The sequence below is a fragment of the Mixophyes fleayi genome, chromosome 6 (genome assembly GCF_038048845.1).
Source record: "Mixophyes fleayi isolate aMixFle1 chromosome 6, aMixFle1.hap1, whole genome shotgun sequence".
In the NCBI taxonomy this organism is placed as follows: domain Eukaryota; kingdom Metazoa; phylum Chordata; class Amphibia; order Anura; family Limnodynastidae; genus Mixophyes; species Mixophyes fleayi.
The window spans coordinates 158,513,774-158,531,118 of NC_134407.1; the positions used below are offsets into that span (position 1 = coordinate 158,513,774).

Sequence of the window (17,345 nt, forward strand, 5' to 3'; positions counted from 1 at the left end):
CCGGATCATACTTGCCATAAGTTGGCAACTATGGTTTACTTTCATTTTTTAAACAGTCCTAGAAAAAACAATTAGAATATAATCAGTTCTTAGGGGTTACAGCATCTTTATGTTTTTCAGTTAACTTTGCCCTGGTTTTCATAAATGCCACAGTTTTCATGTGTTTTTCATGTGTCTACCCCATTCATACTACACCAAAATCCCGGGTTTTTGCCGGGGCGAGCTCAAACGACCCGGGTCTGGTGCAGTATGAATGGTACAAGTCAAAAATCCCGGGTCTAAAAACCCGGGTCTTTAACCCGGGATTTATCGAGGGGTAATTCCCGGGTCAGACCCGGGTTGCCTGCACTATGAATGGTGCAACCCGGGTTTTTCAACCCGGGTTGCACAGAAAACAAGCTGATTGGCTGTCTGCCTGTCTCTGGAGGAAACAATCACCACCCACTTTTGCATCATCTTTATGCGTCAAAAAAACAGTCACCTTTCAATGACATCACCATTTTTCAGCCAATGAAAACTGCTCTGGTGATGACTCCCACAAATTGCCAGGGCACAGACTTGTGCAGTATGAATGGGGTCAACCTGGGAAATTCCCGGGTCTGAGGTGCAGTATGAATGGTGTTTCTGAGCTGGGACGCTCCGAGCCCCGGCAAAAACTCGGCTTGTAAAACCCAGGATATTGCCGGGGCGGCAGTATGAAAGCGGTATTAGTGCATGAAATGAGATAACTAACCACCTCATGTATCCTTCAGTGACTGTGTCAATAAATTACATTTTTAATTTAATCTGTGATTGCATGTCCATGAATATTACTGGCAGGAAGAAACACTTCAAATAGCAGAGTCATGAACCCTTAACCTACACTACTGTGAATTCAAAAACATCCTAGAGATTTGATTGTAAATAGATGTGATGCATGCTCCCCATTGTTAAGAATCCCAGGGATGGCGTTTTGCAAATGTGGGGCCTTATACAATCCCAGTGAATGGTGGAGTGGATATTGCTATTAACCCCTCATTGTCCTCAATTAAGTTCCTTTATCTTCTTTCTTCAGTATCCATCTCATCCTTCCTCCCCCACATTTCCTCAAAGGTGAACTGGTCATATGTTGGTTCCCCTTCGCTGAGCCCTGTGACGCTTGATCAGAGAGTAATTAAACTGTGATATTTGGTGCTAGAATGCTGAACTGTGCGCACTGCACTCTGTGGCATCAATCAGGTGCCATGTCACTGCTCTGTAATGAGCTATCTGCTGCTGGTTATCCTGAGCCTTCTCCTTTGAGCGCAGCAGGACAACTGTTTATTTAAAAAATAAAAAGATCAGAAGCCCATTAGTATAGGATCTCTTTATGTGGCATTGATGACATCCCTCAAAAGCTGTCTGTGAGGATTCCACACTCAGGGCCATGTTTTCCATTGGGCACGATTGGCAGGTGCCCGGGGGCCCCACGGGGAAGGGGGACCCATAGGCAGGACTCTTAATTAGAATAAATAATCCTGCAAAAGAAAAAACCTGCAAAAAAAACCTTCAAGGGTCACTGAGCAAGTACATCTATATGTCTCTATATATCTATAGCTATATATATATATATATATATATATATATATATATATATATATGGGCCCTGGTGCACTGCTTTGCCCGGGGGCCCATAATGTTGTTAAGATGGCCCTGTCCGCACTGTTAATGACAGACTTCTCCCATGGCATAAAGCTTACTATATGTGTATCATTAGGGAAGAGAGTAAAAGCTGGATCCACACTGAATATGCACAAAAAGCCTGATCCACACTGAATTCCCACAAAACCACTGGAATCCACACAAAAGCTAAATTTACACTAAATTCACACAAACACACCCAGAGCCACATAAAAATCCAGACCCACACTAAATTCTCACACACACAAAGATATTGCCATATCCACACTTTTTGTGTGAATTTAACGCATACTCTCACGGAATGTCCAGGAGACTCCAGAATTCTGGGGAGATCTCCCGAGACAGTGGTCAATTCTCCCTACTCTACATACGCCAATCCTTCTCCCAGCCATGAGAAAAATTTAAAGTTTGTAAGCATGATATAGTGTAGATAAGAGTGTGTTTTGTGTGAATCCAATAGTGTTTGTGTGATTTTAGTGTGGATCTGGCTTTTTGTGTGGATCCAGGTGTGTTTGTGTGAATTTAATGTGGATCTGACTTTTTTTGTGTGAATTTAAGGTGGATCTGGATGTGTTTGTGTGAATTTAGTGTGATCTAGCTTTTTCTCTGCATTTAGCATGGATTCAACAGAATCCAACTTTTCCCCATACTGTAGCCTTAGCTACCATTTATAAACCATTTTAACATAATCTACAGTTATGTCTTCAAAATCATTGTAGAACTATAAGTCAAAGAGTACCCTGCAGGCAAGGTTGGCTGACCGTATCTATAAGCTGTCAGGATGTGTTATTTACACATTGCTCGGCTTTAAATGGCTCAGCCTATTATTTCTCTTTGACAATTGTTTAAAAAAAATATATATTTCTCCTCCCCCTTCTCATTTTATACCTCCCCAGTCCCCTGATTCTCCTCCTCTTCCTGTGCTCTGAGAAAATATATTTCCCCAGTTCTCGCTGACTGACGGAAGATACATAGTAAGTGTCTGATGATATAATTACAGCTACTCAATTTCCCAGCAAGATTCTGTGAACAGAGGAGTAGATAGAAAGCATGTATATCTTATATTAAAAAGATGACTACATTATACCAGATCTATTGAAAAGGCTGAGACACTTAAACTATGCAACCACCAGCCTGCACTTATATAGTTAAATATTTTATTCGAATTAAAAAAAACAACCTTAGCGCTGTGGTGTTGAAGTAGCGATGTATACTGGGAGTTGTATCTGAATAGCAGCTAAAGATACATCGTTTGCTAGCTCTTGCAGTCAATTGTAAGTTCTTTGTGGAACTATGATTGGCACTGTTGTATGTTATTAATGTTTGAGAAATCAAATTATGCAGAGAGCGCTATAGATTCTGCTGGTCAATATTTGTGCAGTACATGACCTCGCATTTTCCTACTCAACAGGGATGTGGAAAATGTTAATAAGGTTTTATATATGAATCAGGAATCAACTTCAGCAAGTAGAGTGTGCTCAACTCCTGTTCTATATATGGCCATCTATTGTTGTCATGCCAAGACCAATTAGCCTCCGATCGTTCAAAACTGCAGAATATAACGGCACCATACAGAGAATAGCAACAATTGTAATTGCAATAGCATCATAACATTAAGTGCCCCACGTTTGCATACATGTTTGACAAGTATTACTTAGTTTGTAAATATTTACCTCCCCTCCCAGGTGCACATATATTTATAAAAAAAAAGCATTCCACAAAGTTACCAATCATCTCTAATTACCAAGGACAGTAAGGTTTTTTTTTTTTTAATTCACCACGTATATGTGTAAGTGCCTGTATAAGTAGTTTTCAAATACATGCCCATTTTCTATACATTGCTTTCAGTTTTCATTATTAAAATTATTATTCTGGGATTTATAAGTTCAATATAAAATATTTATTGAAGAGTATTTACAATGCACAAAATACTCTATAACAAAGTTCTTTAAAGATATTATGCTGGGCATTGTAGTGTAAAAGCTATCCAGACAATACAGTGCATGATGTGTCTAGAGGTTGGTGTTTCGCAGCAGAGTGGCAATAGAAATTATTTTAAAATATTACCAAGTATTCACCCCCTTAGATCTCTGGCGCCCCCTGGCTTTCAGTTCAGGAAAAACACATTTTTTTTTATATTTGTTTTGGATTAAGTTCATTGCTAACACTTTAATGTGCATGAGACTTTTGGGGTTGATTTATATTACATAATCCTTTCATGGGAGTTGCGAAAGTAAAATTCTAAACCGCCGTATTGTGAACCGAGCTGTCCCTGATCTGCCTCTACCACAGGTTCCTCTCTGTTACGTTCATGGTCACACGTGGTATCTTCAGTTTCTTCCGCTTCCTGATAAGGCGTGGTTCGGCTGTGGATTGGTTCATACGTTCCTATTACGTCCCCTTTACTGCCGCTGATTGGATATTCTTTAGAGCGTTCACTGTCTCCGCGGTAACGGGAGCTGCTGGTTCCGGTATGGAAGAGAAGAGGCCTCAGTTCGGGAATCGGCATCTGAAAGATCCAAGCAAAGTTTTCCAGCACAATGCGTGGTAAGAACATGCTTATAGGTAGGTAGTTGGGTGAGTGAGGAGAGACAGTTGCGAGGGTTTGAGATTGCTGTATAAGGAGAGGATGTACAGTTGATGGCATTATCCCCATAAGTGTGTGAATGTGAAGGGGGATTTGAAAGAATTGGTTTAGATGGTTGAGGAGCCTGCTGGGGTTGGCATAGCTGTTTGAGGAGCCTGCACCGGGGTAGGCGTAGCTGGTTGAGGAGCCTGCGCCGGGGTAGGCGTAGCTGGTTGAGGAGCCTGCGCCGGGGTAGGCGTAGCTGGTTGAGGAGCCTGCGCCGGGGTAGGCGTAGCTGGTTGAGGAGCCTGTGCCGGGGTAGGCGTAGCTGGTTGAGGAGCCTGCGCCGGGGTCGGCGTAGCTGGTTGAGGAGCCTGCGCCGGGGTAGGCGTAGCTGGTTGAGGAGCCTGCGCCGGGGTCGGCGTAGCTGGTTGAGGAGCCTGCTGGATAGCATGTCCTTTATGTTCACACAAATTAAACATAGAATGTTGTTGACAAATCCTCTTCTCTAGAATTGTAAGAATCATACAGTCCATTTTGTTTGTATTTTAGGGACAATGTGCAGTGGTCTGAGGAGCAGGAATCTGCAGCTCGAGAGAAAGTCCTAGAAAACAGTTTCCATCCAGTGCCACCAGAACAACAAGGTAAGTGACAGCGACACTGTAATACAACACCAAGTGTGGATTCTTGAATTTGTCAAAAACAAGGGATTGGACATCTTGTTGAACTGCTTTGTTGCATTTAGTCTCAGGGCTTCTACACATAAAGGATTTGGTCTGCATGTGTTCTTGTATTTAACAGCTAGATATATCTGAGATATCTGAGATAGCAGGTGAGCAATATGTGGGTTTTATTTATGTATATATTATGGCTGCGTATAGATAGGGGAAAAGTAGGATTGCTCTACTGTCCCTTAACCATGTACTTCAACCATGCACCTATATCCTGATTTTACTGTTTTGTGCCACTTTTGGCAACTAGAAAATCCTGTACTTGTGTCGCTCAACCTACACAACCCTCATTACCTAATTTTTGTCAGGGAAATAGGCTGCTCTAACTGATCAACCATGTAAACAAAGAGGTAAAGAAAAAATTGTATGTGAAATGCTAATTTTATGTTGGTCCATGAAGAGCGCTAGGCAACTGCCTTTTTGTCTTTGCGTGAATGATGTATAGAATCCTGAGGACACAGACTTTCCTGTGTCTGCACAAACTTTCTTGTATGTCTGTGAATGTGAGTACTCGTTGCCCTTTTCATAATTTGTGTCCCACATCTTTCTTGAAACACATTGAAAGAATTGGACATTTGTACTGTCTTGCACCATCCCTACAACGTTGTATCTTTTCTCAGAGGAGTATGAAAATAAAGCCAACAACTTCTGGGACAAATTCTATACTATCCATGAAAATAGATTCTTCAAAGACAGACAGTGGCTTTTTACAGAGTTTCCTGAATTGTCTTCAAACAACAAGAGCCAGCCAGATACAGATGGAGATCAAAGAAAGGACCTGCAAGTGGACAGAGTTAATATGGAAAAAGACTATCCAGGATCCTCTGCATACTATCGCATTTTAGAGGTAACTGCGACAACCCAAGTCACATGGGCTATCCTGTAAGAATGATTTTGTAGCATAAGTAGATAACATGATTTTATTTTGGTCATGTGACATGAGCTATCGTTTTTCTTTTCAATAGAAATAAATTATACATATTTGTTGTCAGCCAGTAAAGTAGCTGCTACAGTTTAGCAATTGGGAATTTTGGTCTTACAAAATGTACCTATCTATATTGGGGAAGATCAGGGGACCTGTCACATAAACAAATTGGAGGCAGCCATTTTGTGCTTCTGCGTTGTACGAAGTGGATAAATAGGCTGCTGTCTCATCGATATGGGGTCAGTACATTGATTGCTGTGTCAGTGATATAATTGGTTCATAGTGAATAAATATTCTGTTTTCAATCTGTTTAGTTTAATACTTTTGGCTTGCACCATTTTATGTATTACTTGTTATGAGTCCTCCAGCCTTAATGGAAACTCCACATATAGAGGAGCCTTCATTGATCAAGTATGCTCCCCCCCATGTATAGTAAAAATGGGACAGTCGTCCCCCATCCCCCCCCCCCCCCCTCCGGTTTGCTGTATATGATGCTTGTTTTTGCTGCAGGGAAAGCTCATCATACTACAAAGCCATCCGATCCTTCAACAGGACTCTATTGCAGAGCTACAAGCAGGTAAACTTCCAGCACCAAGAGCTGCAGTATAAGCCAGCTTTTGTCTTCACGTAATAACAGGAACCTTTTTCTTTCAGTATAATTGGAGGGCATATTTGATCAATGATTCTTTTACTAAAGGTGCTATTATCCTTTTTAAACTGGTCATTGCTCTTACACTATATCCAGTAAGATTAAATGGATATTCAGCATATTTTAAAACTATTACACCTACATACTATAGTATAATTTAAGAATGACAGTTTTTCTGCCATACAGCCTTATTTCTTGTTCGATGCGTTTAATGTCCTTTATTGTCAGATTTATAAATTGTCCGTTATGCCTTCAGAGGTCACACTATACAGATCACTTGACACTCTCCTATTTTTTTGATGATTGTGCTGACTCAGGTTTGAAAGTCTGACACACTCAAGTGAGCAACATCGCTCTACCGGAACCTTGTCCCAAGAACAAGGTGCCCTCATCTGTGTACCTAAAGCTGCAGACCTCCATTGTAATGTAACCCTTTCATTTTTTTGTATTCTCAGGTGGGCTGTGGTGTCGGGAATACAGTCTTTCCAATTTTGCAGACAAATAAGTAAGTAACCTCTGCATGTTTTTACTCGGTCTCTTAGGACAGGAAATATCTGCCATTCGGACCCTTTTTTGTGATATCTTGTTGTGGAGGGTCCCATTGTTTTTCTGGGCTTTATATTTTAAAGTGCTAAATGAGTATTATATATTCTATATAAATGACTTCACAAGATTGTAGTGGTGCTGTGGCTTAGCCAGTAGGACACTGCAAGTGTTGTCACCTATCGTACTGGTGTGGGAGTGGATCTAAACAGTCCTCTCCCCTTTCCTGGTCTAAGAGACCCAGCAAATGTTTCAGATATTCTAGCTTGCCTCTAAAGTTTATAGACTTTATTAGTAATTAATGACAGAAAGATCCTAATATATGTACTTTTCCCAGTCAAATATAACAGTGACATCCAAAATGATCTGTGCACAAAGTTTTTATATTATTTGTGTATAGGTCTGCTACCACAAACGTTTAATGAGACCAAACATTTGGTTTCCCCTCCCCATCAAAAGTAGTATTGCCTTCCTGCACCCTGCTGTTTGTAACTTTTTCATAGCTCTGTAACCATTTCAAGGGTGGGCAGCACAGTGGCTTAGTGGTTAGCACTTCTGCCTCACAGTGCTGGGGTCATGAGTTCAATTCCCGACCATGGCCTTATCTGTGTGGAGTTTATATGTTCTCCCTGTGTTTGCGTGGGTTTCCTCCGGGTGCTCCGGTTTCCTCCCACACACCAAAAACATACTGGTAGCTTAATTGGCTGCTATCAAAATTGACCCTAGTCTCTCTGTCTGTGTATGCTAGGGAATTTAAACTGTAAGCTCCAAAGGGGCAGGGACTGATGTTTGTGAGTTCTCTTAGTGGCGCTATATAAATAAATGGTGATGACGATGATGAATGGTGGTCCTGAGAGAAATGCTCTGCCACCCAAAAAGCCCCTTCTGAACAAACCTGGTGTATACTCATCTACATATTACAAACTCCTCCTGTGACATCATGCATTAGGTTTAGCTGTTTATAAACTGTGCCTGAAAGTAATTCATAATATTGCTGGATCCCCGTGTTATAAATTTCTTGGGAGAGAGTTTGAAAATGTCAGAACTGGGAATAATGTGTAATAGTGTCTGATTGGCCTGTCTGCCCCTTCCTTTTGTTTTTTGTTTTTCCGCAGTGACCCTGGTCTTTTTGTATACTGCTGTGATTTTGCCAGTACTGCAGTGGAGATTGTGAAGGTAGGTAACTTTGAGTACTAAAGCAAACAGCTAATTATGTTGTCTGGAGAGAGGAAGATAGAATATTTATAAGATATGAAGGAGACTAATGATCCTTAAAAAAATGAAAGCCATTTATTTTTAACTTTATTTTTTCATTCTTGAATGCACGTTAATGCCCTTTGAGTTATATTGCTCTCAAAACACGCTGGTAGCTACAGTGTGAACTTTGCAGTCATTAAGCTTGGGCATTATTACGGTAATTAATTTATGGATGTCCGTTGTGCAAATGAGTCCTGTTTTTTTGCTGTAAATTGCTCAAAAAGTGTCCAGCACACACAGTAGAAGTTGCTGCAAATATTTATTCCAAAACCAACATTTTGATTGAAAGGGACTGATCACCCCCCCCCCCCCCCCCCCCCCATCAAAGACCTACTTCATATATTTGAAATATGTGTGGTTGTGAAACTTGCTGTAATAAGAAGTTCTTAGGAGAGAACTCCATTATGTGTATTTGTATTTTGCAGAGCAACGTTCATTATGACCCATCGAGATGCCTTGCCTTTGTCCATGACCTCTCGGACGAGGATTCTTCTTTCCCCATTCCTGAAGAGAGCTTGGATGTGATCATTTTGATCTTTGTCCTCTCTGCCATCCATCCAAGCAAGTGAGTAACTTGTAAGGTGTAGATCTTACTCTACACCAAGGCTTGAGTTGGCTATCTGCAGTTCAGACATTCTGATTAGCTTGCAGCAGCTCGCTTGTGACTTTCATTTTCTGATTTTATGCTAATCTATTTATTCAATTGATGTAAGATATTGGTGTGTTTCTGGTATATGCACATTCTGTGGCTTCAATGGCTGTGTAGAAACATAAGTAATGTATTCATGCATTGGATGTTTTAAGTATATGTTGTTTACAGATGTGGAATGTGTAAAATTGTCATCTAGCAGTGGATTATCTACTATATAAATGCCTAGTGGCGTGTGTGGGGAAAAAAAAAAACAAGCTGCAGCGCCACCTGCTGGGCAGAGGTATACACTGACCTATATATTTCTTGAAGGAGAAGTGACAGTTGGGAGTGGTTGGTGGTTGCCAGGGGTGACAGTGGGGAGTTTTTAACACCTTTAAGTAGCTTGATGAAGGATGTGGCGATGAAGGATGAGGTGATGGAGAAAAATGATGAGGTGGTTACATGTGGACAAAACCACGTTAAAAAAGGGCGCTTGCGTTGGGAAGTAACGCTCTTCCCCTGAGGAGGCCTGGGCTAGGCCCAAATGCATGACAAGAACCTTTTTAACACCTTAAGTAGCTTGATTTGACTAGAATGCATGAGTATCATGCACGGGTTAACTTGTTTAATTATAATGCTTCAATCTGCTTCAAGAAAACACATTTCATGGCTCCATACATTTTATTGCCACACTTTGAGACACTTATACTATGCAAGGCAGATGAATAAAAAGTATGCAGCTCATGCATACTGTGCTCTATATATCACGTTACTAGCAGTGGGCCCAGGAGGAGATGAGGGGGTGGGTGGGGGGGGGCGCAATGTTGTCCATATTTTAATTACCTGCAGTATTTGTGGTCTGTGCAGACATAACTGATGCTTTCAGAATAAACACTTATGCAGCTGAATAGCAAGTGATTGACAGTTTCTTGTGCACAGATGCCCCTGATCATGAAAATAGCACCCACTGCTAGTGGTTTGATACTCATTGTGTACATAGCTCGTGTGTACTCACCGTACACATGAGCTGCATACTTTTCATTGCATCTCTCAAAGTGCTATCCGGTGGCAGACAGCCTTGCCTGGTTTCCACTATATCAGGACCACAGGCTTGGAGTTCCCCTTCTATAGTGAAAACCACCCCAGCACAGGTCTAATGCCTTAATATGGAAACGGGGAGTTTAAAAAAAAAAACGCTATTTTTTTTATTTATTTTTTTCTGCTGAACCAGTGTGCATGAGACGGTGATTATCCGTTACCTAGAAATTAGTGACTCCTAAATATTGGTCACAATGTTCCCTATGCCTCTGTGAAGTCACTTGTTTCCATTCAGGTAATAGGCTAAACTCTTGTGAACACTGGTTCAGCTCACAAAATGGCTGCCTTCCTGTGTACATAACCGATGCTCTTGAAGACCTCTCTATACATTTACTTTTCTCCTTACTATTGAATAGTTCCTTATTGTCAATCTAAATAAGTAACTTTAAGGTTACTTTCTGTCTTGCCTTGCGCTAGGTGTGTAACACTTTTTATGGAAACTTTGTTCTTGTATGATCTTTGTTTTTGGATTCATCATGATCTATGCTAAGAACATTCTATTTAAAATACACCGTCTTTACTTTTACATTTCATTCCATTACTTCCGTCATCTTCTCTTCCTGTAGGATGCAAGATGCTATTACACGACTTGGCAAACTGCTGAAACCTGGTGGGTGCATCCTCTTGCGGGACTATGGCCGCTATGACATGGCCCAGCTACGCTTTAAAAAAGGTAAAGCTGGTGTTCCTTAATTACCATAAATACGTCTGCTACCCAGTTTGTAGGATAGCATTTCCTTTATGTTACCGGTAGAGGAATGATACTTGTAATGCAAAGAACAGAGATAGAGACTTGCACGTTCTTTATGTAGAAGTGATTTTGTGCTGTCATGCAATGTATTTCTCTAATTCTACAGGGCGATGTCTGTCTGAAAACTTTTATGTCAGAGGAGATGGAACAAGGGTCTACTTCTTTACACAAGGCAAGCTAGTGTGTATGTCTGTCCCCAGTCTATGAATCAGTGCTGTGTGTTTGAAAGACATGGCATATTCTTACTTTAGTTATGAATAGTTTCTAAAAAGAAAACCTAATCTGTTTTTGTGCACATAAGGGTCATTGGGTAGCAGACTATGGACATTAAGGCTAATGTCATACAAGTATATTTCTTAGCTCACCCGATCTTACGATTAGTTGAGTCACAGTGTTGATACCTATATACAGTAGGATTAGAGCAGTGATGGGCAAACTACGGCCCACTTAGAGGTTCTATCCGGCCCACCAATATTTTAAAAAATTTCATTAAAATATGCATAAAATTATTAGGGCCGACCCTGTGTGTCAGAACCTTAATTTTTATGCCTTCCCAGCGATTTCCTCCATTACACTTCATCCTCCTTCCTAAAAGGACACTTCGTATGTCAATCACTCAAACACCTGCCCGCCCCTAATGGCTGAAAGTCATGTGAGAAGAGATGGGCTGGGCCATATACTAAGGCGGATTTCGATTGGCTGTTGTGTTGTCAGTTAGTGGCTCACCAGAAAGACTGATCTGCAACAACCTGCTGAAATAAGTGCTGTGTCTGCACTTATAGAGGAAACACTGCTATATAACACCCTCCCGTCCCATTCAAAAAATTAGTATTATATATTTAGATATTTGAGTTTTTTAATAAATTATATTGGCCCGCCTAAAGTTTTTCTGTTTTATTTGGCCCGCTCCTGAAAAAGTTTGCCCATCACTGGATTAGAGGCTTCCTGATCGGTGCCTATGGTCGGCAGTGCCATCTTGGAAGCATTGGCATAGCCAGCGCCATCTTGGAAGCATGGGCATAGGCAATAAATATTAATCTATTAGGAATAATGTAGAGATGCTGCGACGTCCACCTTTATACAGCACATGCAGACCCGCTTAGTAAGTATACATAGTCTCAATTAGATTTTTACACTTTGCTGGTACATACACTGTAATCTTTCTCTCCTGCACAATATAATTAGGAGTTTCTGGTTTTAACTGAAAAACACCCACCGACACTGACTGACTGTCATTTTCTGTTAACGGCAAAATAGCATGAAATCTTCATTGCGCAGCTTTCCACACCAACACCCAGCACAATTAATATTGCCTCTATCAGCCAAACGCAGCTGAGTTTTCCATGTGATATAGAGATGTTCTTGTACGCGCACTAGATTCCTCTATTTTCATTGCTCCTTTTGCACCACTGTGCCCTGCTTCTAACGCTGCTATTTCCTTTGCCCAAGTTCATGTTACTCTGTCTTCTCCCCTAGGATCATGCCCCCCCCCCCCCCCCGATTATAATAAAAACAAGATCAGAATAAATTTATTTGTAGCATTTATTTTTTAATGGACTATTTATTTCTTTCTTCTTTAATTATTTTAAACAGATATTTTTTGGTTTTATTTTGCATGTCAGAAGGAAAACCCAAGATTGAATGCATATTATTTGCACTCAATTTGCAATGCTGCCAAGTGTGTTGCCTCTCTATGAGCTTTCTTAAAAGGGCTAATCCATCTCTGCATTAAAAAGCTGACCGCTGCATTCAATGCTATTGACCCAGGAGGAACATGCTAAAATGGCCATTTATAGGCAAAATATGATGAATGAAGATGTTAATCGGCTCACATTCAGTCCGGTGTCCGAAAAGCCCCCTGTTTATAGTCTGCAGGTCTTCCGACCATGTTTGTGTTAAACACGGATACTGGCTTTTTAATGCAGGTTGTAGGCCAACCAGTTTGTGGCAGCTGTATTTTTGCATTTCTGTCTTTGGTCCTGGTATCTTTCTAGATTATTTTTTTTTTGGAGCCTTTTAAGATGACTTAAATATTATTGTGGGTCCTTGATTTGTGTGTTATTTTCTTCCTAGATGAGCTTGGAGATTTGTTCACTAATGCTGGTTTGGAGAAAGTGCAGAATATAGTAGATCGGCGGCTCCAGGTAAACCGTGGCAAGCAGCTGACAATGTACCGAGTGTGGATCCAGTGTAAATACCGCAAACCGTGCAACTCTCAAATACAAAACACTGCGACGCCGTAATAAACTACACCAGGAGGAGGCATATCTCTGGACTGCTAAAAAAAAAAAAAGCTTAGTGAGCTAAAAAAATGGGAATCCAGCCCCATTATTTACCATTTGTGTTATGTACAGAAATTCCACTAGGAGCATCTCCTCATTCGAAAACAGAAGACTGTGCTTTAAGAAAACCGTTACAAGGGTCAACAATTATGGTAAAAAGACTCTATGGACAATTTGCGCTTTCCTGTACTGTAGTATTTTATGTATTGTGACCCTTAATCAGTTTTTTCCTAATCTTCCCCCACCCCCATTGTTGTTTGGAGAACTTTAAACTGTCTCCTTTATGGTTGGTAGTGTTACGCATAAGAAGTTTATTTTATTTAAATAAAGAGGGTTGTTTTTTTTTTAGAGACCTTTTTAAAAACTGTTATTCTTGGATTCAATAAATTGTCTTCCAAATGTTCGTGTGTCCCATATGTCTACAGCAAACTGTCCTTATACATTTTCCCAACTAGAAAACTTTCTTACATGTGTTACTGAAAGTCATTAGTGGACACATTATTGTTTAATGCGGTTGAGAAAAAAGACACCAAGGAGTCTAAATTCAATGTTTTGTGAATTTCTTAAAACACTTGTGACCGAGTTACTGAAATGAGGCTAAATGGCAGATTTATGTGGCTTTGTGCCTTGTTTACGTTAAAACACCAGGGAGAAAGCGTAGATGTGTGGGAAAAGCTTCCCACACAGTGTTTCCATATGGTAACAAAACATGGTAAGGGTCCCTGGTGTTATGTATGGAGAAAGGATGGACTCCATACATAATGCCTTGTCCAGGTCTTCTGGTCTGTCAGTCTCTAAACATAATGATCAGTAGTTGTACCTGTAAGGTGCTGTTGAAATGCAGCTAGAATGTGCAAACAGTGTCTGAGACCTGGGGGATTAGGTTAGTTGTCTCAGACTCTGCTGTGGTGAGCAATAATACATGTTTTGTTTGTGTGTGGGACATAAGGTCCTGCACAGGAGAGAGGGCTTCTACAAATGTATTAGTAGCCAGACGGCTAGGATTTTGTTAGTTTTTGTCTTATTTGCAAGCTGGTGAATACAACTAGCTGTGGCTTTTAACCGGAAACCTTTGAACTTGTGTAGCTTACTGCTGCTGTTAGTTGCCAACCACCCCAGAAGATGGTACCTATTCCCCTGATTTTGTCACATATGGTGGAGAAATCGAGCAAAGATCTCCGCATATTAAGAACTGCAGCAGTTTTGGAGCAGCAGGAACCAGCTCTGTGTGTGTGTTTGGAAAGTTTTTAAAAGGGTCCGTGGAGAACATGCATGTCTTGTCATCTTGATAAATGCAGCTAAAAATTGGAGTGTTTATGCACAGCAACAGTGGGAAACATAACCACGTGGATGTGAGTAATAAATCCTGCTGTAAAATACTGCTTAAACAGATTTGCTGCATATATGAAGATTGGAGAGGAGTTAAATGTCAGTGAAAATTGGCTATTTGTGTTGGAAAAACAGAAGTGTGTGCAAAGACCAATGAGCCATAGATTAAATGCAAATAAATCAAGTGTTCTCATGGACTGAGTTTGTTAATTGCTCTTAAGCAGGTGTGTTCATTAAGACGAGAAGAAAACCCAAGTATATGTTGCTGAAATCTAGAAAATGTGTATATCTGCAAAGCACAAATTGGGTGTGGCCTGGTTCTGTGCATAACCAAAGAGCAAGAGACTTGAAAGAGAAAAGTTTAAGCGTTTTTGTCAGTGTAAAGTGGATGTTTCTGTGATGGAACAACATAAGCATGCAAGCATAAGTATTTGCAAAACTATTGAGCAGTGTGAAGAAATGAGTGCGATAACACTAACCATTCTGTTTCTCACATAATGTGGATTATAGCAAGTACTTTTTATAGCCCTTGCTTTTGTTCCCCAGCTCACCAGACTACAACTGCATTGTCTAATTACATGTGGCTAAGGGGACATTGTAGCTCAATGTAAATATGTATATTGATGACAAAGCAGATTATTCTAGACAGGCCATCTAGCAGGGGAGGTTCTGTGGAAGGATAGTTCGTCTTCACTGCCCTCTCCAACCTTCCCTGTCCAGCACTGATCAATGGTTGGAAATTTGATCCTAGATATAAGGAGCCAATCCAGACGGGAGGGGGTGTTCATTCTGGGATTTCATTCATGAAAGGTGCAAGATCTGGTTTTGAGTTGTCGTTCTCTACTAGAGTCTACATATGCAGCTGAGAGAGATCCATGGGTCGTCCAGTCTGGACAGCCAGGTGACTGTAGCTCCTTAAGCTAGTGGGGTAAGGGACAGATGATGTGGTAAACCTGCCTGACATTTATTTACTGTGTGTACATAATCTAGTGTTGGTTTTTATTACAATAAATGTACTATTGTACTTTCTAACTGCATTTTGCCTGAGTGACTGAGAACCCTAGAAGGTACTGGTTAGACTTCCCTGGCATAGGAAGGCACCCGTGGGTGGCATTGGGCCAGAAAACCAGATATCTTCACAAGTAGCACTTTAAGAAGAAAAAAAAAAACCTTTTGCTCTGCAAAGGAAAAGTTTGAGACATATGCTGGGTGTTGTAGTGCCACACATCCTAAGTCAAGTGAAATGGTTCTTCTATATAGAAACTGCTTCATGTGGGTAAAGATAAAATTGGCTGCTTTTCAAGCTATAATGGGCAAGAAAAAGCAGAAGCCAACTGTCTCAACCCACAAAGAGTGCATACAGGCGTGTCAGTGTGGATATGGAGAGAGATAAAAATCAGAACTTGGAGCATGTTGATGTGGCGGTAGTTTTATGACCTTTTACATTGTGCTAGGTTGAAAGAGGAGGATATTTCTGATAGAGACTTACTACAAACTGTTAGGGCCCAGCAGACAGCCATTAGGCAACTGCTGTTACAATATGCTGCAGTTATGTTTTTATAAAGGACCATAAACACATTTGTCTGGACTCTGTTGAAAATGCTGTGTTGCAGTGCCCTGAAAAGTAGGAAGGACATATTTAAAAATTTGCTACAAGCTGTTATGGCCCAGCAATCAGCCATAAGGCAACAGCAGTTGGATATTGGGGAGACCCAGAGGCAACAACAGTTAGACGTGGAGGAGTCCTGGAGGCAACTACAGGAGTCTCGGAGGGAACAGCAACGAGACCCTGAAGCCCTCCGTAAAAAAGTGAACTCTTTTCAAGTGAAAGAAAAGTCTCGGGAACAAGTCATAAAAAGGCTCAAACGGGAAAAAGAAATTGCTAAAACATGGTTTGAAACTGCACAAGCGGAATATCAGCGGCATATGGAGCAAATGGGGAGAGAAATAAATGAGCTAAAAGATAATCTGAAAACAGAGTGGGGAAAAGCTCTGGTAACTGGATAGTGGTCCAGCATAAAGAAAAAGATGACTGTGAAATATCTACTTCAAACTAAGATACAGAAGCTTGAAGTAAATATGTTACTGTTGCAAGAATCCAACTCCAAACTCTAAGACAAAAACATTGCTGGTGGAAAAGATTTTTCTTGAAGATGTAAAAAGTGGAAGGGCCCAAACACAGCAGCTCACTGAAGAGGTTGGAAAGTTGAAAGCTACTGTTGCAAGTGTAAATGCAGTACAGAATACAACTCAAATTCAATATCAAAGTGCCAACGAAGAAGCTATAAAATTGAGGAATGAAAAGGAAAATCTGCAGAAAGAACTTGATGCCAAAGTCACAGATATACAAGAGAAAATTAAGGTCCTAACCCAGGTTGAAAATGTTGGAAAGCAATATAAGACTCAATATGAAGAATTAAAGATTCAGCATGATAAGCTGGTTGTCAAAACCCTCCTAGCTCAGGCAAGCGCAGTTAGAAGCAAGCTTCTCAAACAGAAGTTAAAGAGAGTCCCATGCCCAGGCTTAAATAGAGATATCTGCACTGACAGGCCATCAAAAGTCAATAAGTGGAAAAGAAAATGAAGTTAAATGTCAACAGGAGCAAAGCCCAAAAATTCTAGCAGAGTTGTCCACAGTTTAAAAAGAACTACAGTATGCTACTAAAGCTATTCAAGACAATGTCAACAGAATACAAACTGTTAAGGATAACTGGGAGAGGTTTGCCTATGACTTTGAGACCCCTTCCACTTAGGTTTCAGAAAAGGAACAAAGTGGTCGAGGGTTATCCAGGATTTTACCGGAGCTTCAAATCACAAGACCTCAGGAAGATGGTAATGTTTTCAAAAGGTGCTGCAGACCATGAATGTTACCGTTTGGCCTCTACAGCAGTTAAATGGGCTGAAAAAGTCAGCCAGCCATGCTC

At 40.7% G+C, this 17,345-nt stretch overlaps 1 protein-coding gene across 1 annotated transcript; it reads left to right on the forward strand.

Moving 5' to 3' along the window:
- The first annotated feature begins 2,560 nt into the window (after positions 1-2,560).
- On the forward strand, positions 2,561-14,618 carry LOC142094591 (tRNA N(3)-cytidine methyltransferase METTL2-like). The gene is made up of 10 exons (XM_075176898.1): positions 2,561-2,633; positions 3,952-4,206; positions 4,778-4,869; positions 5,577-5,803; positions 6,986-7,035; positions 8,189-8,249; positions 8,756-8,895; positions 10,626-10,732; positions 10,917-10,982; positions 12,884-14,618. The coding sequence occupies exons 2-10, from the start codon at positions 3,971-3,973 to the stop codon at positions 13,051-13,053; spliced, it is 1,149 nt and encodes a 382-aa protein (XP_075032999.1). The 5' UTR covers positions 2,561-2,633; positions 3,952-3,970; the 3' UTR covers positions 13,054-14,618.
- Positions 14,619-17,345: the final 2,727 nt, after the last annotated feature.